This window comes from Cervus elaphus, chromosome 2 (assembly GCF_910594005.1).
Source record: "Cervus elaphus chromosome 2, mCerEla1.1, whole genome shotgun sequence".
Classification (NCBI taxonomy): Eukaryota; Metazoa; Chordata; class Mammalia; order Artiodactyla; family Cervidae; genus Cervus; species Cervus elaphus.
The window spans coordinates 18,087,582-18,115,395 of NC_057816.1; the positions used below are offsets into that span (position 1 = coordinate 18,087,582).

The 27,814-nt window shown below is 35.9% G+C and overlaps 1 protein-coding gene across 3 annotated transcripts in view; it reads left to right on the top strand.

The window, feature by feature from the left end:
* The window catches only part of ARHGAP32 (Rho GTPase activating protein 32), a 191,650-nt gene that overhangs the window by 75,243 nt on the left and 88,593 nt on the right, over positions 1-27,814 (top strand). For 2 of the 3 annotated variants that reach the window (XM_043873299.1, XM_043873280.1), the window contains exons 2-5: positions 1,396-1,504; positions 13,701-13,792; positions 14,321-14,362; positions 14,736-14,820. In XM_043873299.1, the coding sequence (XP_043729234.1) occupies positions 1,400-1,504; positions 13,701-13,792; positions 14,321-14,362; positions 14,736-14,820 (324 nt within the window). In that variant the 5' untranslated portion in view covers positions 1,396-1,399. The remainder of the gene's footprint in view (positions 1-1,395; positions 1,505-13,700; positions 13,793-14,320; positions 14,363-14,735; positions 14,821-27,814) is intronic. The other variant, XM_043873289.1, reaches the window with a different exon arrangement.

Sequence of the window (27,814 nt, forward strand, 5' to 3'; positions counted from 1 at the left end):
AAAAGTATTGGCAGTTCATGGGGTTGTGAAGAGTTGAGCACAACTTGGCTACTGAACAACATGGGCTTCCCTGGTGACTCAGTAAATAATCTCCCTGCAATGTGGGAGACCATGGTTTGATCCCTGGGTCGGGAAGATTCCCTGCAGAAGGGAATGGCTACCCATTCCAGTGTTCTGGGGTCTTCCCTGGGGGCTCACATGGTGAAGAATCTGCCTGCAATGCGTGAGACCCAGGTGTAAAGAGTAGGGTGGAGGTGAAGGAATAAAGTCATTCTCCTATTTTTTACACAAAGAGTAGCATATTTATACATTGCTTTTATACTTTGCTTTTTGTGGATATAGTCTTTAAGAAAAATATATATTCTTTATGAAAAATTACATATACGAATATATATATTCATAAAGTCTGAAAGAACATATAAAGTGGGGAATTTAATGGGCAGACTGGAGACAGGGAAGAGAGGAAGATTTTTTGCTATATACCTATTGATACTTTTTTAGATTTTTGCATGATAAAATTGTACGTACTAAGAATTTTATCAGGCATTTTCATTTGGAAATCACCAAAACTCTGCCTTCAGTAAACCTCTGTTCCATTTTCACCACCAACATAGCTAACCCTGTTAGTGTTAGAAGTTCAGTTTCTTTATTTTCTGGGAATTCTGGGAATATTAGATTTATGTAAGCACTTAATAGACCATATAAACCAGATGGAACAGAGCTTTAATATTTTAAGGGGCTTTACAATCTAATATATTAATATGCTCTGAAGGTAGGAAAGTATAACTCCCTATGATGACAGATACTAACTTTTATCACTTACAGACACATAGCCACCTTGTAGCTTCAGTTTTACAACTTAAACAGAACACCAAACTGACCACTTCAGGTGCACCTCAGAGATGTTCTTCTCTTGAGTAGAATTTAAATACGTTCTTTCACAAGCAGACATAAATAGACTAAAACCAGAAATAAACAGAAACAAAGGCTGTGGGGAATGAAAGAGAAAAGCAGAGTTGTATTGCTGCTTGGAATTTACTCCAGAGATCAAGAAAAGATATGCTTGTGAGTAAGCAGCCCCTAAGGTCACTTCTCAAGCAATATGTTTCTTAGACTTCTCTTGGAACTTTTACACTATCAAGTATAGTTTTTTATGTTATGAACAAGAATCTCAAAAAATATAAAATGAGTGTGTGTCAGAATCAAATAATTTTTAAATGAGGGAAAAAGCAAGTTGGTAAAGCTTGTTCCCACAATTTAAAGAAAGTGATGTTCTCTCTTTTTCCCTTGGATTGGAAATATCCAGGTCTGGACGTATCCTTTGGATTGTAGTCATTGGAAGGCTTTCTTAGAAATGGGAGTTCTTATCACAGTCTTTCATGTTTTGGTCTCTAGGAAGATGAAGTCCTCAGTACATTCTGAAGAGGATGATTTTGTTCCAGAACTTCACAGAAACGTTCACCCTCGAGAGCGGCCTGACTGGGAGGAAACACTTAGTGCAATGGTAAATCAGTTCTATGCATGTGTGTATGTATATTTTACTTACATAAAGAAAAGGAACAGAGGAAGCATTACTCACAAAAATAAAATTTTTTGCTGTTGCTTTACTCATTTATTCAGGAAATACCTGTTGAGCAAATAATCTATTCAAGGCACTATTCTAGACTCTCGGGCAGAGCTGTGAATAAAACACACACATTTCCTGCCTTTATGGAGCTTGTATTTTAATGAGGTAGGAGAAGTAGCAAATAATTAAATGTATAGTATGTCATGTGGTGGTACATGCCATTGTTGAAATAATGCAGAGTGGTGGGGTCGCAGAGTGGTGGAACGCAGTTTGAAGAAGGGTTGCTTGCTATATAGGATGGCAAGATGGTCTCTAGGGGAAGTTAAGATTGGAGCAGACACCTGAGGGGTGTGAGGGAGTGTGTTTACCTGGGAATAGATCATTTTAGGCAGTGGAAGAACAAGTTAAAGGCTGTGGCATAGAATTAAAAAGCAAGTTGGAAGAAACATGAGTAGGATGTGGCCGAAACTGAACTGGGAAAAGATGAGATCAGAGAAGTGGTTTCTTGTAGTCCATTATATGAGGACTTTGGTTTTTTATGCTGAATAAGCTGGGAAAACGTTGAATGATTTTTAGCCAAGAAGTGACATGATCTGGCTTAAAATTTTATAGGAAATCTCTCACTGCTGTGAGTAAGCTAAAGGAGGCACAAGAGGAGGAGATAGGAGATCAGTTGGAAGATTGTTATAATAGATGGACAATGATGGTAGCTTGAACCAGGATGGTAGATGTAAAAAATGGCTAAACTCTGGATTTACCAATAGTTCCACAGATAAAGCCAACTTTTTTTTTTTTTTAAGCTAAGGAATGAATATAGAGAATGAGATAGAGATGTCAAGGATGACTTCAAGTTTTTTGACTCATCAACCTGAAGAATGGAGTTTACATTCACTGAGATACTGGAAAAGCAGTTTTTGTTTGTTAATAGTTAGGTGGAAAAATCCTTTGCAGTGTAGTTTTTCCCCATAAGTTTGAGTTATCCATTTAATCTTTTATAACTTTTTGTAATTCATATCCATCAATAAGAACAATGAAATTTGTTTTGTGGAGAATAACATTTTACTTAATTAAAGTTATAAGTTAGTGATTCTTACCCAAATTGAAGACAAATGTTCATTTGTCATTGTAGGTTTGTGATAAAATTTTACATATTTTATTTTTGAAAATGCCTTTTCACTCAGCGACTTCAGTTTATTAGCATATGATTTTACTTGAGCATATTCATTGTTTATAAGGCATTTATAGAATTCTGTTAGTTTCTTCTCTTGATATTTTCCTTTTAGCATAATGTTCCATTGCAAATTTCTACTCTAAGAGATGTGAAATAGTCTAGTCAAGACAAACAGGCCCCACACACCTCCCTATTGAATCAAGTAATCCCTGGAGGTCCCAGCATGCCATTGAAAGGCTATTCAATAAATTCTTTTGTCCATGTAAAAATCTTTCACAGTTTTCTTCTGTATTTTGATAAACTACATTGAGTTTATTGGATGGGAAGAAAGGTGATATTTGTTGTGTGGTAGTTCATTTACTCTGTATTAAAATGTCATATGCTATATACATGGGAAGTGACTGAATTCTGTTTCCTGGAGTTCCCATTGGTTTGTCTATGGAAATTACCATTTGTATCATATGTTTTTAGCATCTTTTATTTTACATTGGTACTCTAATTTTTTTATGTGTAAACTTCTTGAAGACAAGTGCTATAATTCTATGTTTTCTTTAAAAATGATTATACTCAATAAATAGTACATTACAGGGTTGCAAAAAGTATACAGTGAATGATGAAAGGATATAAATGAGATTTGAACTGCTATTTTACTACACTTTCTCTAGAAAGTTATACTAATTTTAATGAGGAAGTAAGAGTAAAGAAAGTTGGGAACCTTTTTCTCTTTCAATAATAGTCTGTATTAAATATTATGTTGAGAATAAAGTTTATTATTAAGAGAAACCCTTATAAATGTTTCTCCAAAACAATTTCATGTATTTAATGTTTTAGTAGCTTTAGAAATAAACGTGTGTAAGTGTAGAACTTTTATTGATTTGTGTTGTGTGGCCAGAATATTAGTTTTTTAATGCATATCTAAAAGAAAATCAGAGATTTCTGAATTAAGAATTTTAAAAATTTTGTAAATAATCATTTTTAAATTGAGATATAATTGTTATATTATAAATTAGTTTCAGGTATACAATATAATGTTTCTGTATATGTGTATATTGTGAAATGTTCACCAAAAGTCTAGTTAACATCCATTACCAATACATAGCTGCAGATTTTTTTTCTTGTGATGAGAACTTTTAAGATTTACTCGTTTAGCAACTTTCAAATACACGATACTGTAAATTTTGTATATTTACTATAGTAACCACACTGTACTTTATATACCAGGACTTACTTATTTAAATGGCTGAAATTTGGACTCTTTGACTACCTGAATCCATTTTGCTTACCTACCTTTATAGCCACCAATCTGTTCTCTGTATCTTTGGTTCAATTAAATTAATCATATTTTTAAAGCTTCCACATACAAGTGAGATCATATGGTATTAGTCTTTCTCTTTTTCACTTATTTCACTTAGCATAATGCCCTCAAGGTCCATTTATGTTGTTGTAAATGGTGAGATTTCTTTCTTTTTTATGGCTGAATAATATTCCTTTGTTGTATATATACCACATTTTCTTTATCCATTCATCAATCAGTGAATACTTAGGTTGTTTCCATTTTTTGGCTAATGTGAATAATTCTGCAATGAACAAAGGGGTACAGATACTTTTTAAAATTAGGATGTTCGTTTTCTTAAGATAAATACCCAGAAATGGAATTGCCGAATTATATGGTAGTTCCAGTTTTCATTTTTTGTTGAACCTCCATAATGTTTTCTGAAGTGGCTGCACCAGTTTGCATTTATTCTACAAGTGCACAAAGGTACTGTTTTCTCTTTCTCCACATTCTTGCTGATGACTGTTTTTTATCTTTTTGATAGTAACTGTTCTAACGGGTATGAAGTGATAACCTGTTGTGGTTTTGATTTGCATTTCCCTGATGGTTAATGATGTTGAGTGCCCTTCCATGTACGTGTTAGCTGTTTGTAAGTCTTCTCTGGAAAAATGTCTATTCAGAGCCTGTGTCCATTTTTTTTAATTGGATTTTTTTTTTTTTTTTTTGCTATTAAGTGAGTTCTTTTATATTTTGAATATTAATCTCTTAACAGATACATGATTTGTAAAAATTTTCTCCCATTTTATAGGTTACCTTTTCATTTGGTTGATGGTTTCCTTTACTGTGCAGAAGCTTTTTGGTTTGATGTAGTCTCACTTGTTTATTTTTGTTTCTCTTGCTTTTGCTTTTGTCAAATGCAAAAAATCGTCTCCAGGACTGATGTCAGGGAGCATGCTACTATGTCTTTTCCTAGGAGTTTAATGGCTTCACATATTATGTTCAAGTCTTTAATCCTTTTGGGTTAGTTTTTATGTGTGTTATAAGATAGTGGTTCAGTTTTGTTCTTTTGCATGTGACTGTTCAGTTTTCCTGACACCATTTGTGAAGACACTGTCCTTTTCCCATTGTATACTCTTGATTTCTTTGTTGTATTTTATTGGCAGTATACAAGTGGATTGATTTCTGGGCTTTTTATATTTTTCCATTCGTCTATGTGTCTGTTTTTATGTCAGTGTCATACTGTTTTGACTACTGTAGCTTTATAATATAGTTTGAAATCAGGAAGCATGATGCTTCCAGCTTTGTCCTACTTTCTCAAGGTTACTTTGATTCTTCCATGTCTTTTGTGGTTCCATACAAATTTTAAAACTTTTATTTTTGTGAAAAATGCCTTTGGAATGTTGGTAAGGATTGCAGTGGATCTAAAGATTGCTTTGAATAGAGTAAGCATTTTAGCAGTATTAACTCTCCCGATCTATGAGCATTTTTCTTTTGTTTGTATCTTTTTTACTTTTTTTTCACCCATGTCTTACAGTTTTCAGTGTTCACGTCTTTTACCTCCTTGGTTAAGTAAATTCCTGGGTATTCTTTTTATTCAATTTATTGAATCTCAGTTGTAAATGAAATTGTTTTAATTTCTCTGTTAGTTCACCATTAGTTTATAGAAATGGAACTGATTTTTGTATAGTGATTTTTGCATCATGAAGCTTTACCAAATTTATTAGTTCTAACAGTTGTGTGTGTGTGTGTAGTCTTTAGGATTTTCTTTATATAATAATATCATGTCATCTGTAAATAGTGATTGTAAAACTATCACTTTCCAGTTTGGTTGCCTTTTGTTTCTTTTCCTTGCCTAATTGCTCTGGCTAGTACTTCCAGTATTGTGTTGAATAGATGTGGCAAGATGAGCATTGTTGTCATTTTCCTGATCTTAGGGGAAAAGTTTTTAACTTTTCATTGTTGAGTACGATGTTATTTGTGGCTGTGTCAGATACAGCCTTTATTATGTTGAGATATATTTCCTCTGTACTTGGCTTTGTTGAGAGGTTTTTTTTTTAATATTATAAATGGATGTTGAATTTTGTCACATGTTTTTTGTCCATCTATTGAGATATCAAATGATCTTTTTATTCTTCATTTTGTTAATATCATGTATCATGCTGATTGATTTGCAGATGTTGGACCAGGCTTGTATCCCTGGATTAAATCCCACTTGATCAAGGTTGTGTGATCCTTTTGATGTATTGTTAAATTTGCTTTGCTAATTTTGTTTGCTAAATTTGCTTTAGCAATTTTAAAATTGCTAAATTTGTTGAGGCTTTTTGTATCAATGTTCACCAGAGATATTGGCCTGTAATTTTCTTTTCTTGTTGCATCCTTGTTTCACTTTGGTATCAGTGTAACTCTGTACTTTTAAAATGAGTTTGGAAGAGTTTCCTCCTCTTTTATTTTCTGGTAGAATTCACTGGTTAAACCACCTGGTTCTGGACTTTTGTTGATTGGGAACCTTCAGTTACTGATTTAATCACCTTAGTGGTGATTGATCTGTAGTACATAAGTCATTTTTAAGTCAAAAGAGGAGTAGTAATAAACCCTAAAAGAGGCCTCTGTCTTTTTGTGATTTATGGCTTATGATTTATTTATTACTCTTCATAAATTTGTAGCTAAAACTTAAAGTTTTTAAAGAAATCTCTTAAAAAACTATAGAATTTTTCTAAATTACTGATTGAAATACTTATTTGCAGTTATTTAACAGTGAAATCATTTAGTAAATAAATATTAGGATCTTAAAAAAATAAGATCAAAAACTTGAAAAGAGAGACTTTCACCAGTTTTGAATATTTTAACTTAAATCGTCATTTAAGTTAAATTCATTTAATTTAAATTCTTAGTGTTTTTCCATTCACTTTATTTTTAGTATTGATCATTGCAAAATTCTCAAAATGGAGCCTGTTAATTCTTGAAATTTTTTGTTAGGAACAATTTCTCACTTCAGTTTCCTTTTCTGCTTTAAAGTTAATGTGTTCAAGGCTCAGGGCTAAAAGCAGGTCATGTTGTAGCAAATGAACTTATTATTGATAAAATAAAATCAATGGTCTTAGTTGAAAATGCTCACACACATGCTAACAGCCAGAGTCAAGAAAATTAAAACCAGTTATAAATTTTGAACTTTCAAAATACAAAAAAATTAAAAAGGAAGACAAAAGGATGCTCAGTGTTGTCAGCTTTGCTTGTGCTCAGCCACATTCTGTCCCCTTCCTCTGCCTTTTCTCCCTCTCTCAGCCCTCTCCCGGATTCTCACCCCCCAACCATTTCTCTCTGTCTCTCTCTCTAACACACACACATACATACACGCAGAAATTCACACTTGCATACTGCAGTCACACTCACTCACTCCTCAAGGGTTGACTCTCTTCCGATCTCTCTCCTTCCTACCTGCTGACTGTTGGCGCTCACAGTGCCTGTACTTTATCTCTGTGTTAATTTCTTGCCGGATCTTTACTGTTCCTGCAGGTTCACTGTCATCTTTGTACAGATGACTGCCACATCCGTAACTCTAACCTGGTAAGAATTCATTTCCCACTAGCAGGTGCTGTAGGAACCACAAACTACAGATCTTCACGAAATCCCATCTTTGCTCTCCCTGAAGTGAGTTACTTCTTTTTAACTTTAACAGGTTACATTAGTAACACTGACTATTCCAGTCCCCCCAAGTTCAGAATCTTGCATTTGTTATATGGTTTCATTTCATTTTTCTTAAAAGCAGGACCTTGATCATTTTGCTCCAGTCACACTGGCCTCCTTGCTTTTTCTCAAATACCCCGAGCATGCCCCTCCTTCTGGGCCTTGCATTTGTATTTGCTGCACCTGGGAGGTGCTCTTCCTCAGGGTCTGCACAGCTTGCCCGTGCTCTGCCTTCAGATCCCCTTCACGTGTCGCGCTTCAGGCTGCCTTGACTTGCCCCTCCAGTGAAGTCCCAGCCCTGTCCTCCTCTCTCTCTCTTACACTGTTTGAATTTTCTCTGTGGTACTTGCAAATACTGAGTATTTATGATTATTACCTTTCTTTTTCATTAGGGTGTAAGCCCGTTGAGTATGAGGACTTTATCACTGTTGTTTACTGTTTTAGCATCTGTGACCGGCATAGTAAATTATAAGTAAATAATTTTTGAATGAATGAAATTGTCATTCTCTGGACAGATTGAGCTATCTGTTTCTCCTTGAAAAATATCCTGAATTTTCCTACTTCTTTATATCCTTTCTCAGATATTAAAATGAATTCTTGTCACTTTTCTTTTCTCCTTTTTCTTTTTTTCCCATTTCTCTCTTTTTTTTAAACAAAAGTGAGACCATTGGTACATTTTTCTTAGACTTTTCAATTTTTGGCGTTTCCCCTTTCTACTACCTCCTTTGTCTTAATTGATGTATAATTGACTTACAGTATTCTGTTGGTTTCAGGTGTTCAACACAGTGATTTGATATCTTTATACATTATAAAATGAACCCCAGGATAAATCTCATTAACACCTGTCACCATGCAGAGTCACTGACTGTAGTCAGCCATGCTGTCTATTACATCCTCATGACTAACTTAATTTTGTAGCTGGAAGTTTGTACCCCTTCATCCACTTCACTTGTCTCATGCATGCGACCACCCTCCTCTTCTCTGGTGACTGCCAGCATGTGCTCTCTATGAATCTACCTCTGCTTTGTTGTGTTCATTTATTTTGTTTTTTTGATTCTACATATAAGAGAACAGTTGTCTTTGACTTATTTCACTTAGCACTTTGAGGGCAAAGTTCCTTCATGTTGTTGAAATGGCAGGATTTCATTCTTAAATTTATGGATGAGTAATACTCCTCTTTGTGTGTGATTGTATGTGGGTGGGTGTTTGTTCGTGTGTGTTCTGGGTTAGGGAACATAGACAGGATAAAACATTGCCAATTCTTATTTTTTCAAGTTTTCAGTATCAAATTATGTTTTCCTGAAATGGATGCACTTTAATCTGTGTGGTTTAACTGGTTCAGACTGTGGAGAAACAAATACTTTCCTTATTACAGATGACATTTTTTTTTGTTTTTTTCCCCAGATTGTATTTTCTTTTTAACCAGTGAGGATTTCTTTTATGGCTTATATTTAACTTGTGGTATACTCTCCAACCTTATGTGTGAAGTCGCTCAGTTGTATCCGACTCTTTGCGACCCCATGGACTGTAGCCTACCAGGCTCCTCTGTCCATGGGATTCTCCAGGCAAGAATACTGGAGTGGGTTACCATTTCCTTCTCCAGGGGATCTTCCTGACCCAGGGATCAAATCCAGGTCTCCCGCATTGGAGGCAGGCGCTTAAACCTCTGAGCCACCAGGGAAGTCCTCTCCAACCTTAGAGGAAGTCAGTTTATTGCTGGAGATAGATGCATAGGGAATTTAATTGTAAATGGTGGGTGCTTTTCTGAACATGGTATGTTCATTAAGTGGTATGTTCCATAGCCTCTGTTGTCTCTTTAATTTTCTGTTAATGAATGGCACTATTTGTGTGACATTGATATAAATTCTGTTTTGGAAGCATAAATAAGTGATGATTATAACATGGATAAACTGGGAAAATTGTATTTTCCAAGAATGAATGTTACTTAATGAGTATTTCCTAAAGGAGAAATTTCTTAACTTTTGATTGAGAGTGACAGAATAAAATGGTTCAAGCTAGGTACTTTCAATAGAAATATAAGAAAATCTTTTATATCAAAAAATAATATGTAGGTGAAAATGTTAGTTTATCAGACAATTGAGGAATAGTGCTATATTTTCCTTGTAATTTTGTTTACTGATTCTTAAAAGAATTAATGATACCACTTTTTATGCCTGGTACATTTCTGGACTATGGGAAAATATTGCTGGACAAAACATACATGGTTATAGGTATTCTTAAAAGAATTAATGATACCACTTTTTATGCCTGGTACATTTCTGGACTATGGGAAAATATTGCTGGACAAAACATACATGGTTATAGGTATGTTTGAACTGTTGATTCAGTGATTGATTGAATCAGCATGTTGAACTGTTGGTTCAAAAATATTTTCTTAAATCCGCTCATACTTCTTGAACCATTGGTTCTTCTGCCTAATTATTACCGTTTTGTCCTTTTAGGCAGAGTCTTCCTGTCAGGCCCATTTAGATAGCCTGTGACTTTACCTCTGTGTCATGTTTCTGCCTGTGTCTAGCAGTTGTGGTTGCAGAGGTGTGTGTCCCTCGTATGTCTCCCTCTGTGGATCATAGACCTGGCAGGCTTCCTTATTTTCTCCTTGGATGTGTGTTAGGGACAATGGCCTATCTAGCACAGAAAGCCTGTTTGCAAAAGACAGTTAATGTTTTAGCTTTCATTCTGCCAAATAAAGTCATCACCATTTACCAACCTGGGCCAGTGCATTCTTTTTTTTGAAAACTCCTTTATATTTAAATTTTGAGTCAATTTATGAATAATTTACAGAACAAATGTTGTAAGTCCATTATGTTAGAAATTTTAATGTGAATTTAAGCATAGCAGTGACATAACTCTTTATGTCAAGTGAATTTTGATGCACAGATATCATAGAAGTTGAAAGAATGTCCAGGTTGTTGCAAAATTTGATATAATGAAGTCCTTTCAGTTGAATGACTGACTAAAGTACCATATTTTCTTTTTGTCCTTAAAAATTTATTAGTTACTCATATTTTTTTAACAGATGGATATAATCACCAGTCTGAGATGTCATATTAATATATGTGGTCAATTTCACCTGCGTTACTAGAATCTCACGTGCTGCCTGCTGTTTATTTACATCCAACATTTGATGCGTCTAATCATAGTAAAAAATCTTTGTCAGTTTTCTCTTTTCTGTTATGGATGAAAAGTGGAAAATATGGAATTCTTACATATATTCAATGAAGAAAAAATGCCAAAATCAGCAAGCTTTTAAAGTATTTTTTTTTTCTACTGAGGTATAATTGATTTATAATGTTATATGAATTTCAGGTGTACCACATAAAATACCTTCTTTAAAGATGATGCAACAATTTGGGCAACATAACATAAAAACTAGATAATGATTTATTTCACTACTGTGTCAACATCATAGGTCATTGGTTGACAAATTCAACTTACTGGCTGCCTGTTTTTGCAAGTAAATTTTTTTTTAGCATGAATCTATATTAAGTCATTTACACATGGCTGCTTCTGTGTTGTAAAATAGTTGAGCTATGGGAGAGACAGTGTGGTCTATAAACTTAAAATATTTACCATCTGACCCTTTAAGAGAAAGTTTGCCAACTCCTTTTCTCGGTCGGTGTTTCCTTTATTTTCATTTTTTTTTAAAGCTGTATTTTTAAAATTTTAGACTTTTCTAGTGTGGTAGGATTAAGAATGATGAGAGGCACTGATGAAGTAATACCTAGGAGTTTGAAGGAACTCTGACTCAAGATAGAGGAAAAATAATACTGAGATCCTATATTAGATTTATGAAAAGGTTCAATAAATCCATAATGTAATTGCAAGATGGAATGAGTTCTATTTCATTACTAAAGAGTATAATAACATTTTTTCCCTTTGGAAGACCTGTAGGACAGAATAAGAAGACTCTGTGAACAATTGATGATGAAACATCAACCCTTATAAATAAACTAAGGAACTTTAACTGTTGTTAACTATAGCAAGTTTAACCATACTAAGGACAAAAACCTCAGACAAAATGGGTCCAGTTGTTCCTGATGGTGTTTATATATCCAGTGTTAATTCTTGTAAGTTCATACATTGTTACCTCATATTTTTCAAAAGTTGTGGATTTTAACATTTAATCTGTCTTGGCTAGTTTTTTTTTTTTTTTTAATAAGAAACATTTTAAAAAGTTGAGATGATGTTATGAATCTCCTCCCTTTTTTATTTTATTGAGATATAAACTTGAAGTATAACACTATATTAGTTTCAGGTACACAGTAGTATGATTTGATATTTGTATACACTGAAAGATCACAACAATAAGTCTGATTCACATCTGTAACCATACATAGTTAACAAATCTTTTTTTCTTTTTTTTTCCTGTGATGAGTACTTTTAAGATCTACTCTCTTAGCAATTTTCAGGTGTCCAAGACAGTGTTATTAATTATAGTTACTGTGCTGTACATTAAGTTCCCATGACTTATTTGTTTTATTGCTGGAAGTTTGTATCTTTTGACTTCTTCACCTTTTTCACCTGCTCTCTCCCCATTCCCACTTCTGGCAGCCACCAGTCTATTCTCTGGATCTATGAGCTTGGTTTTATTTTGTATTGATTTGATTTTAGATTCCACATGTAGATGAGACCATACAGTATTTGTCTTTTTCTGACTTAATTTGACTTAACATAATGCCCTCAAGGTCCATCTATGTTATTGCAAATGGCAAGATTTTGTTCTTTTTAAAGGTTAAGTAGTAGTCTATTGTGTGTATTTATCTTCTTTGGGAATCTCCTCTTAACTCATTTTAAATGCTCAATCCACATTATTCTCCTCTACTGCATTATTTGACACTGGCTATAGCAGTTTTTTTGTTGTTGTTGTTACAAGTCATAGTTTGTATAGCATAAGTTTGTTTTTTTAAGATAGATATTTGGTTTTGCTGTTTGCTTTCTCTGGAGTGTGAAGAATCTTTTGATTTTCCAGTTTCTGTTGTTAAAATGATGCAGCTGAATGTATCACTAAAATTAAAAAGTCACTAAGAAAACTGGCAGACTAAGGGTAGTTTGGAGGTATTACATAGATGTGTCAGGCGAGTGTATGCTCCTCGGTTCTTTGTCTCGTCACAACAAAGATTTGGAGTGATGGACGTTAAAGCCCCTTGGCGGGTCACAGCTCTCGGAGGACAGACCGTGTTACAGCTCTTAAATAAATCACTGTTACAGCTCAGTGTTACAGCTCTATTTATTTAGATGATAGCAGGAAAATCCATCTTCGAGGTGTGAGGGCACTTCGATCCAAAGACGGGAAGAGAAGAGCGCCCCATGGTGTGGGGGAGAGAGAGAGAGAGCGAAGAGGGCTTTGGCTCCTCTTTTTATATGTTTTTTTGGTTCCCCCGGGCCTGTCCTATGCAAATTGGGCTTAGGCAGGAACGTTGTTTGTTTTACCTGAGGTTCTCACTCCGGTCCTCGTACCTTCCTTTGTTCTATTTTCCCGGGCTTTCCCTTCCAGGTCTTTTAGCCACCGCCATTTTGGACTCCTTTTCCCTGTTCTAACTACCTAACAAATGGAACTTCCAAATATTAGTGTGAAAAATGTATGTTGTGATCTCCTAATTATGTTCACATTATCACTTAAATTTTTGTTAATCATCATAACCAGGGTTGTTTTGTTCCAACAGCTTTGGGGGGAGAATTTAGTTTGTGCTGAGGCACATAATACAATCATTGATTTCAAAATGTGATTATAAGAGAATGAAAATTCTTAGTTTGACAGAAAATTTTTCCTTTTACAGTAAGGTTAAATATTTTTAGGTAACTATTTTTCCTTGTTCTTAGCAATTAAGAGTCAAGTAAGTTATAATTTTAAGAGATTATTAAATAAGTATGTATTTCTTTTGGTATGGAGTTAGCAGGACCATTAAAATGAGCTGTAATCTGCTTTTTAAAATATATTCATAATAAAGGGATGGTCATAAATCTTTTGTCTTTGTTTTTTTAAGGCCAGAGGAGCAGATGTTCCAGAAATTCCTGGAGACCTTAGTCTTAAGACATGTGGCAGTACAGCCAGTATGAAGGTTAAACATGTGAAAAAGTAAGTATAATATTACAGTGAGTTTTAAGTGAGTTCCAATAAATGAAAATCGTTCTTTGGTTCTCCTAAAACTTTTATCCAGATTTCTTACTAAATGAGCTCTTACTGTCCATACGTTGAATAATACTGTTATGACTCAGCTGTTAGCAGAACAAGTCTGAAGATTACATGCCTAAAAATATACTTTAATTTTGTTCTTGGAATAACTTTCATGTCATTTTCTGTTAGGTTGCATTTGTTCAATAGTAACAATCCAAGTATATCTTTTTTGGTACCTTTAATACATGCTCTCAGTCATTTCGAAAAGTCAGTTTTGGTATTTTGAGTTAGGATATCGCTGTTTCTCAGCTCTGCATTTGAGAAAGCCTGACGTGGATGCCAGTGTTTGACTCTGGAGTGAAGTATCTGAGGGTATCCATTTCAGTTTTAGATAGAAAAAGCATCTTTTCACCTGGTAAAGGGTTAGATAGCTATGTTTTTATCCTAAGTGGAGGAAAGACAAGGATAAAATTTTCATTCTGCATCCAGACCCACCAATCCAGGACTGATGGGCTGTGACAACATTCACAGGTAAACGCTGGTTTTGTGTTTTGTGGTGGGAATGCTGCTTCTGCTTAGAGCAGGCTGTTCACAGTCTCCATGACATTTATTGAAAGCATAGTTTTTCTAGGGCCATTGACATGGGTCAAGATCAGGAGAGTACTGTAGCGATGCTTTTTATTTTATTTTTTTGTTTTGGTTTTGACCTGTGCACTGAATGTAATTTCCATTTGATTCTCTGTGTTTCTGAAAAGGTTTGAGTGGATATATGTGCTCATGCGCATGTGCTTATTAAATCGTTTTGCTTGTTGCATGAGCTCTTAAACCTGTTTTATTTCCTCCTCAGACTTAGTAATTTTGACTGTTTCAGGATCTTGTATCTCACGTATTTCTTGTACTTCAGGTTACCCTTCACTAAAGGTCACTTTCCGAAGATGGCTGAATGTGCACATTTCCATTATGAGAACGTTGAGTTTGGCAGCATACAGGTATATTTGAGATATTTCCTACATACTAAAGTGAGGCGTATTTTTGTCTTAACTGTATATCTCATAGGTGACACCTGGAAGTAGTTTTTCCTATTGATGTCTTGTTGGTTGATGTGAAAATTTCTATTATTTTCTATTGACCAATATTTGACATGTGATGACTGCTATTTCAAGTAATATTTCAAGAAACAGTATAATCCAATCAGTATAAATTTCAGAATTTCTATCAGATTCCTAGACTGTTCTGCAGCATGAACTGTTTTAGTTGTTACCTGACTCCTGTGTTGAGTCATAGTGGTGATGGATTAATCAGAGTCAGGATGAAGTTAGAGTAGGATTAGGGAGAGAAGTGCTAATGGAATTTGTTTTCAATGTTTTTCTTATTGTGAAGTATATTATGTGTAGCCATCTATATAAAACACATACATTTATACATATATAGTATATACATATTTATGTACATTTTAAAGTCCAGGTTAAGAGAGAAATTTCTTGCGTCCCTCTTGTTATTGCATTTGCCTTCCCTACCCCAGAGGTTACTTATACCATTACTTTTGTAGTATTTATTATCTTATATCTTTTAAATAGTTTTACTGTCTATATGCATTCCTAATCAATATGATATTTAGCTTTACTTATTCTTGAGCTTTTACATAATTGGAATTATTCTAATTTGTTCAGCAAATATTTACTGAGCAAGTGCTATGTATGAGGCACTGTTTTAGGTGCTTTGGCTGTGCTAGTGAACAACAGCAACCAAAATCAAAGGCCCATTCTTAAACAGCATAGAAGATGTCCAGGAACATAAGAGCTATTATAAAAAGAGTAGAGCAGGGTAAGAAGGGTCAGGGGTCACTGGGGTTGGGTGGGTAGCCCACCCATCAAACCAGGGTGGGCTTCCTTATTGAATGTATTCTTTCTTCTTTCATTTAACATTGTGAAATCTATTCCTGTGGATGTATATAGATATAGTTCAGTTTGTTCAGAGCTGTGTATTAGTTCATAGTGTGCATATGTCACAGGTAATTTACCAATTCTTTCATTTGTCTGAAATTTGGGTCATTGTCAGTTTTCGGCTCTAAGTTAAACAGCATCTCAGTGAACTTTGTTTTACGTGAAACCTGATGTACAAATGCCAAACTACTTTTTAAAGTGGTTTACAAATGTATACTTCCATAAACAGTAAACAGTAGTTGTCCCACATTCTTCCCACATTCTTGGTTGTTTGATACTTGTTAATTTTTACCAATCTGATGGGGAAGTAGTTCTCTCTCACTGCATTTTAATTAGCAGTCTCCTAATTTCTGATCCAGTTGCTCATCTTTTCAAATGTTTATTGGACATTTGAGAGTCCTAGTTTTTTAAACTCTAGATCAGCCTTTTGCTTGTTCTGTTTTATAGATTTGCTTATATTTTTCTTATTCAGTCACGGAAATGCTTTACATATTTTGGATGTTAGTCTTTTCATGTTGCATCTAGTCCTTTGTTGTTTTTGTATGTGAACTGAAAATACTTTCTCTCACACTGTGGCCTGTTTTTTTTTTTTTTTTTAACTTTATTCTGCTTTTAGTATGCAGATTATTTTATTCTTTATTTTATGTAATTGTATATTTGTATAAATCTTCCAATTTGTGGTTTCCCTGTCATATTTCAGATATCTTCCCTACTCTGAAGTTATGAAGATATTGTCCAAATTTTTTTTCCTGAAGGCTTCATAGTTTTGACTTTAACATTCAAGTTACTTGTAATGGTTATATATGAACTTTGTTTATATATGAGCAAGTTACTTGTAATGGTTATATATGAACTTTGTTACATATGAACAAGTTACTTGTAATGGTTATATATGAACTTTGTTATATATGAACAAGTTACTTGTTATATATGTATAGTGTAAAAGAGGCAATGTTAATAGTTTAGAACCCCTAGTGTGACAACCAGTCAGTGGACATAAACTATAGCACTGGAACTGAGCCCTGATGCCCTTCTCCTGTGCAGAGAACTGTCCCTATAGTCGTATGGGTCATTGGTGAAACAGGATTTCAATATTTTAAAACTGTGGTACCCACCAGCCTTGTAAAAAAGAGTACTACCTTATTTTAAAGTGTGACCAGATATATTAGTCAGAGTTCTGTAGTGAAACAGAACAAAATTGTGTGTGTGTGTGTGAATATGTGTCAGGATCGTGTGTGTGTGAGTATGTGTCAGGATTGTGTGTGTGTGGGAATATGAGGATTATGTGTGTATGAATATGTGTAAGGATTGTGTATGTGTATGAATATGTGTCAGGATTGTGTGTGTGTGAATATGTGTAAGGATTGTGTGTGTGAATATGTGTCAGGATTGTGTGTGTGTGGATATGTGTAAGGATTGTGTGTGTGAATATGTGTCAGGATTGTGTGTGTGTGGATATGTGTCAGGATTGTGTGTGTGTGTGAATATGTGTAAGGATTGTGTGTGTGTGTGTGAATATGTGTCAGAATTGTGTGTGTGTGAATATGTGTAAGGATTGTGTGTGTGTGTGAATATGTGTAAGGATTGTGTGTGTGTGTGTGAATATGTGTAAGGATTGTGTGTGTATGAATATGTGTAAGGATTGTGTGTGTGTGTGAATATGTGTACAGAGAGAGAGAGAGGCTTTAAGGAATTGGCTCATGTGCTTGTAGAGATTTCATGGGTCCAGACTCCCCAGAGCAGCCTAAAGACCAAAGGAAGAGCTGCTTTTGCAGTTTGAGTCTTAGGGTACTCTGCTGTGAGTTCCCCCTACTTCATAGGAGACCAGTCTTCATTTCTCTTCAGACCTACAACTGACTGGAGGGTAACCTTTTCTCCCTCCCCTTCTCCCCTTCCATTATGAAGGGTAATCTTTTTTTTTTTTTTTTTTTTTAATGAAGGGTAATCTTCTTTACTCAAAGTCTACTGATTTAAATGTTAATGTCATCTCAAAAATAGCAGTAACATTTGGAATAATGTTTGATGAAAAGTTGATACACAAAATTAACTATCACAGTCTACCCCTTTTCAGCTTGGCACTCCTTAAACCACACTTACCACCAAAAAAAACAATAATAAGGTCATATTTCTGTCTAGCATGATAAGCTATTTTTTATACAACTGAAACTACTAACCTTTTTCCTAGAGAAGGATGCAAAGTCCGTGGGTAATGTTTGCTCTTCTTGATGACCCATAACAAAATACAATGATGTAAAGTTAAAAATACTTAAATACCATGATATACATCTTACATCATATAAGGCAATAAGAGGGGGAAGAAAACAAAAGTATTTGCTTTTTGTGCATACATGCCTACATGCATGCACACACATACACAAAAACATATTCATAATAAAATAAGGGGTAAGTACTCGTGTCAAGTATAGTTCTTGGTTCTGTAAATGGTCAGGTTGTAGGTGGTGTTATAGTTGCCTTTATATTCTGTATTTTCTGTATTTATATTCTGCCTACTCATTCTGTATTTTCCTCAGCAAGAACTTCGGCTGATTGTGTTCTTTACCTGGTAAGGTGACCCAAATCTTCGTTCTGGGTCTGGCCATTAATAGTCCTGCATGAACTGGGTTCTTGTTATTTTCCATCGAGTTTATGATCGGGCATGGACCCCTGGGGGCTCCCATGTATTCAGATTACTCTGCATTACTTCCATCACAGTACAGTTGACCAGTTCCCCCCATAGTGAGTATCAGTCTTACCAGCCAACAGCGTAATTCCCTTCTCTGCTTCTTGATTTAAAGGTGTAAGGAACCCAGAGGAGCTCAACAACAGTCTTAACTTCCAGTTCTGTGTCTTCTAGCGGAAACATTCCTCCCTTTGGAACTAAGACCTCTAGGCCAGCAGAGCATATAGTTGTGATGACAGGAAGCACCGATTTTGCTAGTGAGTCACTAAGAGTAACACTTGAGTGGTACCACTCCCATTTTCCACCCCCTTGATTCCTGGTGCTTCAGTCTGGCTAAAGACATGAATGACTCTGTATCCAATAACAAAGAGAACTTGGGCCATCCCTGGCTTGAGGGGTCTATAGAGACACCCATTATAGTGCCCTTGGGTACTTGGAATCAAACACTGGTAAGAGACAAGGTTTCTGGACTGACGCACATATGATATCTTTGAACATTTTTGTCAAACCAATGCATATAGTAAAATTTTCATTCCCCTGATGATTAGTAACGTTCATCATTATTTCATATCTTACTGTCATTTGATAATTTGAAATCATCTTTGGAGAAATGTTTAGAAATCCTTTCTGCATTTTTGAATTGAGTTGTTTAGTTTTTTTGGTTGTTGAGTTTTAGAAATTCTTTATATAATAGCCTGTTGTGCTTTTAATTTAAAGTGAGTCTTCTTATAGGCAGCATTATAGTTGGATCATGTATTTTTTTAATCATTGTGTCCATCTTTGTTGTTTGATAGTCAAGTTTAATCTATTTCATCCATAGTAATTACTGATTAGAAAGAATTATTTGTCATTTTGCTATTTGTTTTCTATATATATTATAGATTTCTTGACCTTTATTTCTGTATTAGTCCTGTCTTGCTTTTAGTTAATATTTTGGTAGTGAAATATTTAAATTCCTTTCTCATTTCCTTTTATATCTATCTATAGATATTTTCTTTGTGGTTACCATGGGGATTACATTTAACATCCAAAAGCTATGACACTAATTTTACCAGCTTAACTGAAATGACATACACAAGTTCTGCTCCTTTACAGCTTGATCCTCACACCTTTCAGTTGTTGGTATATAATTACGTCTTTTTACATTGTGTGCTCTAAAACATAAACTAATAATTCTTTTGAATACATTAGTCTCTTAAGTTATGTAGAAAACAAAATGTAGGGTTACAGACTTAAATTTCCAGTACTCACTTTTAGACATAATTTTGAAAAAGTATTAGTTTCTTAAGTCATGTAGAAAACAAAAACTGATTATAGAGTGTTACACAGTCCCAGCTTTTATGGTTGCCCATGTGTTTACCTTTACTGAGGTCTGTCTTTGTATGTTTTGTAATTCTTATCAAGTGTCCTTTCGTTGCAACCTGCAGGACTCCCTTGAGAATTTCTTGCAAAATATGCCTGATGTTAGTGAACTTCTTCAGCTTTGGTTTATTTGGGAATGTCTTATTTTATGTCTCACTTTTGATGGGTGGTTTGCTGGATATAGTATTCTTGGCTGACAATTTTATTCTTTTAGAAATTTGAATTTGTTGGCCCACTGCCTTTTGGCTTCCAAAGTTTCTGATAAGAAATCTAATAATCTCATTGAAGATTCCTCGTATGTGACTAGTTGCTTCTCACTTGCAACTTTTAAGATTCTCTTACTGTATTTGGCTTTTGGAAGTTTGGTTATTATATGTCTTGTGTGGGTTTCTCGAAGTTCATCTTACTTGGAGTTTGTTGGGATTCTTGGCTATTTATGTTTATATCATCAATCAAGTTTTGTAAGTTTTCAGCGAGTATTCAGATATTCTCTCTACCCTTTGTCTCATTCTGAGACTCCCACAAGTCCCTTAGACTCGATTCACTTTTCTTCACCCTTTTTTCCCCCTATGCCTCAAAATCAGTAATTTCCATTGAGCAAACCTTATCTTCAGGTTTACTGATTCATTTTCTAATTACTCACATTTGCACTTAAGTCTCTACTGTGAAATATTCACTGTAGTTATTGTGCTTTCAGGTGCAGAATTTCATTTTTGAAACTTCTCTTTGTTGGTATTTCCATTTTGTTCATATATCATTTTCTTTACTTTTTCCACATTGTCCTTTGGTTTTGGAGAGCATTTTTAAGGCGGTTGGCATAAAGTGTTTTCCTAGTAGATCCACTATCTTTTTTTTTGCAGATTGTTTCTGTTGATTATTTTTGTTTTTGCTTTGAACTAGCCGTAGCTTCTGTTTCTTTGTGTACCTTGTGTTTTTTTTTGTTGATTTGGACATTTGAATCTTAAAAGTAGCAAGAAAGAAGCAGCTAGTCACATACCAACCAGTCCATCCTAAAGGAAGTCAGTCCTGAATATTCGTTAGAAGGACTGATACTGAAGGTGAAGCTCCAGTACTTTGGCCACCTGATGCGAAGAACTGACTCATTTGAAAAGATCCTGATGCTGGGAAAGACTGAAGGCAGGAGAAGGGGATGACAGGAGATAAGATGGTTGGATGGCATCACCGACTCAATGGACATGAGTTTGAGTAAACTCTGGGAGTTGGTGATGGACAGGGAAGCCTGGCGTGCTGCAGTCCATGGGGTCGCAAAGTGACTAAGTGACTGAACTGAACTGAGTCACATGCAAGTAGTAACGTGGCAACTCTGGAAATCTGATTTTCCCTTTTCCCTAAGGTTCTCTGTTTTTGTTTATTATTATTTTTTAAAACTTGTTGGCTCACTGTGTGCCAAGGACTAGCCTGATGTTTAAACTTAAGGTCTCTTCAGGTATTTCCTGAGTCTTCACTTCCCTATGGACCTGTGTGTGGTCACTTCCTAATTTCCCCTATATATGCAATTGCTTTAGAATGTCCTAGTCTATGTCTGGCTTCCCAAAATGGGAAAAGAAAAATTAAGAAGAAGAAGGGGCACTGGCCTTTAAAATTCTGTGGAAGTGACTTCAACCAGTGGGGGGAGGGGGTTTACAATATGGGGGTGAACAACAATGACTGTCTGCCTGTTGGCACCTCTGCTCTCTGGAGCAGCAGTTTTCAGAGCGTGGATCCTTCTCATTTGTGGGATGGGGCCCTTCTGCCCACCGTGGTTCTCACAAGCTGCCTGCAGGCTGCTCCTTTAGTGTATGTGGCATGTGCTGTGGAGTTGTGCTGGGCAGCTGCTGCTCTGCTAAGAGCTAGATGGACCATGATTCACCACAGTTTATCCTCCAAGCCTTCCCCTGGAAGTCCCAAGCCTTCAGTGGACTCCAGAGTTACAGAATAACTGTATCAGATTCGCCAGAATCTGGGAAATTCCTGGTGCTTCCTACTCCACCATCTTCCCAGAATCCTCCTTCTCAGAGTCCTTACTTTTTAACATGGGATTGACAGTATGTTCTGAGGAGAAAGTAAGTGGGTAAACTTAGTAAAATGTGTCTGGAAGAGGTGATTAACCTCAGACTTGGCACCTCTGGTTTATCCTAACAGGTATTCATCATGACTGACTCAGTTGTTGTCTATTAATATGTCCCAGTGGTGGGACATTCTGCAGTAGCATACCTTCTTCTTTTTTTTTTTTTTCAAATTCTGATGTGTTAAATTTCTCTTAGACTTACAGATTTCTTGTTTTCGTATTAATAGCTCTTTCTCTTCCTCAGATAGTGAGAATTTGTAGTTGCAATAGGCCATTGTATCCTAGAAAATGTCACTGTCCCCTAAATATTTAAAATCTGATAGTATTATATTTAACTTTAAGGCTTTGATTTATAAAATGAACATAATTATTCTTAATCCCATATGTTATAAGTTCTGATTCTCAATTTTATTTAGATGGAAAGACAAAATTGCTTATAAAATAATTTAGATGTAAAGATTAATTTGGACCAGTAGTGTCATTGGATCATAAATAAGGCTGAGCACTGAAGAATTGATGCTTTCAAACTATGGTGTTGAAGAAGACTCTTGAGAGTCCCTTGGACAGCAAGGAGATAAACCAGTCAGTCCTAAAGGAAATCAGCCCTGAATATTCATTGGAAGGACTGATGCTAAAGCTGAAGCTCCAGTACTTTGGCCACCAGATGCAAGGAGCTGACTCATTGGAAAAGACCCTGATGCTGGGAAAGATTGAGGGCAGGAGGAGAAAGGGACGACAGAGGATGAGATGCTTGGATGGCATCATCGATTCAACAGACATGAGCTTGAACAAACTCCGGGAGATGGTGAAGGACAGGGAAGTCTGGCGTGCTGCAGTCCACAGGGTTGCAGAGTCGGACACGACTGAGTGACTGAACAGCAACAACAATTGCTTTAGATTGCACGGCTATGCTCAAATCCTGCTTCAGCTCAATTATAGCAGACCTTAGGGCTTCCCTGATAGCTCAGTTGGTAAAGAATCCGCCTGTAATGCAGGAGACCCCAATTTGATTCCTGGGTCGGAAGATCCCCAGGAGAAGGGATAGGCTACCCACTCCAGTATTCTTGGGCTTCCCTTGTGGCTCAGCTGGTAAAGAATCCGCCTGCAATATGGGAGACTTGGGTTCTATCCTTGGGCTGGGAAGATCCCCTGGAGAAGAGAAAGGACTACCCACTCCAGTATTCTGGCCTGGAGAATTCCATGGACTGTATAGTCCCTGGCATCGCAAGGAGTCTGACACGACTGAGCGACTTTCACTTTAGCCTATCTCTGACTTTCCAGTTCAAGAATCAGTTCACTGTCTTCAGTTGTAATGTGTGGTAGAAGATGGCATCGTCCTACTGAGGAGTACAAGGATACTGGTGTGGGGTTGAATGGGTGTGGCACTCACTGTGGCATACAGTCTTGACCTCAGTGGAGACTACTATGCTTGGTCTTGTTTCCCTTAATTCTGGAAAGGAAGTATGGTTCCTGGATACTCTGGAATAACTAGATGACAGCTAATGTTCCTTCTAGCTAAGATGAACTGTGAGCTCTGACTTAAACGAGCTGGGATGTGAGCAAGTGAAGAAGTAAAAGGATGTAGTGACATCGGCAGAAGAGGCTGTACCACGTCATGTTCTTAGTTTAGTTCGCTTTCATATGGAGTAGGAAGAGGCTGTCTTTAAAAATTAGAATCATTACTCTAGTCATAGAAATAGGTTGCTGAAACATCTGTATTCCTGGAACACACCCTTCTTCCAGGCTATATGTTTTAAAAATAAGTTCCCTTTTTTACTCAATCAGGTTTTTATGATTTTTATATCTGTGTTCATTAATGATGTTGGTCTGTATATTGTACTTGTTCACGAACCTGAGTTAGAGAACTTCACTGCCCCATGACCTTTTAAAAATAAATGTCTTAAGATAATTTGTAGAAATGGAAATTACCTATTCTTTGAAAATTTAGAATTTTCCTGTTTGGTTCCCAGGAGGCTTAATCTGTACCATGTCAGTTTGTTGATATAATTTGATTATTGGTCTAGTCTAGATTATTGGTCTGGTTTTGCTTATTGGTTTCTTTTTAGGTCTAGTCAGTGTCTCCGTAGGTCAGTTTTTATCTTCTATATTTTCTTAGAAAAGTGTCCATTTAATGTAGATCTTCATATTTGCAGGTGTAAGTTGTTGTGTACAGATATTCTTAACGCTTGGTCTTACCAGGAAACCAACTTGGAATTTTACTCATCAACTTGAGACTTTTTGTCTTCTCCCTCCCTTCATTTCTCTCTCCTTATTATTAACTTAAATCCTAAGCAAACTTTTTTCCTTAGATAAATAAAATTTTATAGAACTCTTGATACTTCATTTGTCTTTGGCCATTGTTTTTTAATAAGTGCATTTGAGTTTGGACATTTTTCTCCCTAAGTAAACTACAGAATCTGACATTTAAGTTTCAAATTTTGTTTAGAGAAATTGAAACCTGAGAAAACAAGATAAACAATACTTACTAGAAAGAGCTGATTATTTATTAACTAAAACCGCATGTCATTTTAAATTCTGTAAATTTATTATCTTTATTGCACTTCTCTTTGTGGATCAAGTCCTTTGTCCAAAAAAGAAAGATTTATTCGCATTCACAAGCTGTTTTCAGTAAGCAGGAAAAGCATCTCTTACCACGTGTAGCTAGTTTATTCAGCTTTACCGCTGTTGCTGTATTAGTCTCTGCTGGGCTTGGTGTGACAGCGCCATCTAGTGTGTGGTTTACGTTCTCTTCTCATTCACGTATCTGAAAGTGTTAGTCACTCTGTCCTGTCTTGATTCTTTGTGACCCCACAGACTGCAACCTGCCAGGCACCTCTGCCCATAAAATTCTGAACCTGTGAATTAATGTTTCTTTTTATTCAATTTCACATAAAACATTACGTTAAATTAACCCAAATGCAAGAGCTCAGATTTTGACTCAAATACAGCACAGAAAAAGTATGAATGTAATACTTGTCTCCTGAGGGTTCTCTGCTAAAGCTGCTATGCACGGGACTCAGAAATGCTACTGTGGTCATTCTTAAGATGTAGCTCCATTTTCAGATAGAATTAAACCTATAGCTTAGAGTATTGAAATTATGATGTATTTCTAAGGTTTATGGTTTAAAAATAAAGGAAACCAGAGAAAATACATCATTGTATTTTACCCTATAGAATAGTAACATTGAAGATCATATATATGGATTCCACATTTTCAGTTTCAGTATGTCAGTATCAGCTCAGTCGCTCAGTTGTGTCTGACTCTTTGTGACCCCATGGAGTGTAGCACGCCAAGCTTCACTGTCCATCACCATCTCCCAGAGCTTGCTCAAACTCATGTCCATTTGAGTTGGTGATGCCATCCAACCATCTCATCCTCTGTCGGCCCTTTCTCCTCCTGCCTTCAGTCTTTCCCAGCATCACGGTCTTTTCTAAAGAGTCAGTTCTTCGCATTAGGTGGCCAAAAGATTGGAGCTTAAGATTCAGCATCAGTCCTTCCAATGAATATTCAAGGCTGATTTCCTTTAGGATGGACTGGTTTGATCTCCTTGCAGTCCCAAGGGACTCTGAAGAGTCTTCTCCAGCATCACAGTTCAAAAGCATCAGTTCTTCAGTGCTCAGCTACACTGATCTAATATTTAACAGTTTCAGTACAGTTTCAGTAGACTATTTTCGAAACAGATTGAGTTTTCTTCCTGTTAAGAATTCCTCTAAATTTAGCCATTGAAGTTTATAGAAACGTGTACCAGCAACAAGTTTCGGTACCTATCTGTGAGACTTTCAGACATGGATAAAAATGAAGTAAATCAATGAAATGCTTATTTCCCCATCTTCTTAATACTACTTTCAATTTCAAGGTTAGCTTGTAGATGTTTCCAGTTAAAAATTATCATATTTAGAAGTTTATATTATTTGTATGTAACCATTTGAAACAAAGGACGTGATAATTTTACTATTCCTATCCCTACCAGAAAGTCTTCTCCCTCAAACCAAAACATATAAATTTCAACCCTACTTTTCTGCATATCCTGTTATGCCTGGAAATCTTTGTCATTTGAGGGAAAGATTTGAAATGAAGAGTTGACATAGTGAGTTATCAGTGCTGCCATCAACCACGTCCTGGATTTCAACTGTATCTCATTTGAGATTGTCCAGTTTAGAAGTTAGGTGTGTAAAACTGGTTAATATATAGAAGTCACGTTACACATGCAGTTCACTTCCAGGAGTTGGACTGAATATGCTTACAAAAGTAATATTGTTAAGTCTGAAACTGTGAAGGGTCTGAGATGTTTCTCTATTTAGAGGCTAACAAGCCAGCTTGTCAGGGTTAATCTCTCTCTCTCTCTGTAACAGAAAAGTGAGGTCTCTGCATCAGAAATCAGACCTTTTATAACCTCGTAGTGTAACTCGTGTTGGTTCTGTTTGCCTCAGTTCTCCATGAGGTGAGGCAACGGGAGCCAGATGTATACCACATGTGGACAGTGGGTTTTTGTATCAGGAGAGACAGACTCTGAAATTTTGAAACTTGGAGTTTCCATCTGATAGCTGGTACTTCTGTCCATTTGCCTTTCTGGAGGTGGAGGGAGGGACTCCGCTCTGGAAAATAAATGCGTCCTCTCTAGGAGAAGAAGCAAAGATGTCTGTTTTACGAACAGCTGGCCTTGAGAAGAGAGAAGACTTTCTCCAGAGGCTCTGGCATTCGGGATTCCCATTCAGTCTTTCTTTAACCTCAGTGCTGAAGCCTGTTTGTTCAACGTGTTCTGACCATATAGAAATGTGAAAATACTCGTGAAGCTTTGTTTCCCGACAAGTGTATATTCTGGAGTGGGCACCTACAAGATGAGACTGTGATTCTGCTGTTCTGTCATTTAATCTTATTTCCATTTATTCTTCATGGTGGAGACCTCTTGTTGAGCTGAGGATGGTTCTGGTGTTTAAGGATTAGCAAACCAGTTCCTTCTTCTGATACTCCCCTGAGGAAACAATGTTTTTTCCCCATTCTGGAAGGAAAAATTGACTATTAATTTTATTAAGATGCATGTAGTTCTCTAGCGTTCTCCTAAGAAATTTGAATTACAATTTTGTCTCATTGATTTTAACCTTATGTTCTGAAATTAGAACTTGCTTCACTTATTACCTACCTAAGAAGTAATATAGAGTACATGTCAAATATAGAGTTATTCTTCCACTTGGTGTTCTCAACTCAGTAGTTTTGAAGACGTATTTTCAGTGTTGACTATTAGGATGTTGATCGTAGGTGTGAGCAGACCACATGCAACAGAAATTATTTTTCATGTTTACATGTCTACTACAGTCTACGGAGGTGAGGAAAACTGTTTACAAACTCCACAGGTATGTCATAGTGAAACTGCAGCCATAATAGCATTATAAAAGATGAATAAAAAGAAAAGAACTCTTTCTTTGCTCGATTTGCAATCTGTTGATTAAACTTTGATGAATGGTTTTTATGTGGGTGGGGTGATATATTTTTATACAGCTTTACGCTGATTTCCGTTCTCCATGCAGAGAAAGGACTTTTTGAACAGTTGAAGGCTTGCTGAATAGAGTTGTATTTTTAAAGATCCTAACAACACTAATTTCAGCTTGGTTTCCATGGTGATAGAAAAGTGAATATAGGAAAAATAACTCCAAAAATAGATTTGTAAGAAATCCAGAAGATGGGACTTGAAAGTTCTGTTTTCTTTTTCTTATAGGCAAAGGATTGAGATTAAGTCAAAGGAAGTAAAAATAAATCATTATGTTCCTGTCATAAGTTTCTATAGGTAGCCTCATCTTTCATGGTGTGTATACTCTAGGTATATGTGCTTCACGTAGTGTATAAAACATCCTGGTGTTCAGACTTGTGTAGAGGAAGTCTTAATAACGACAATTCGTTCAGAATGGTTTTACTGAATGCCTTGTCTGTGGCA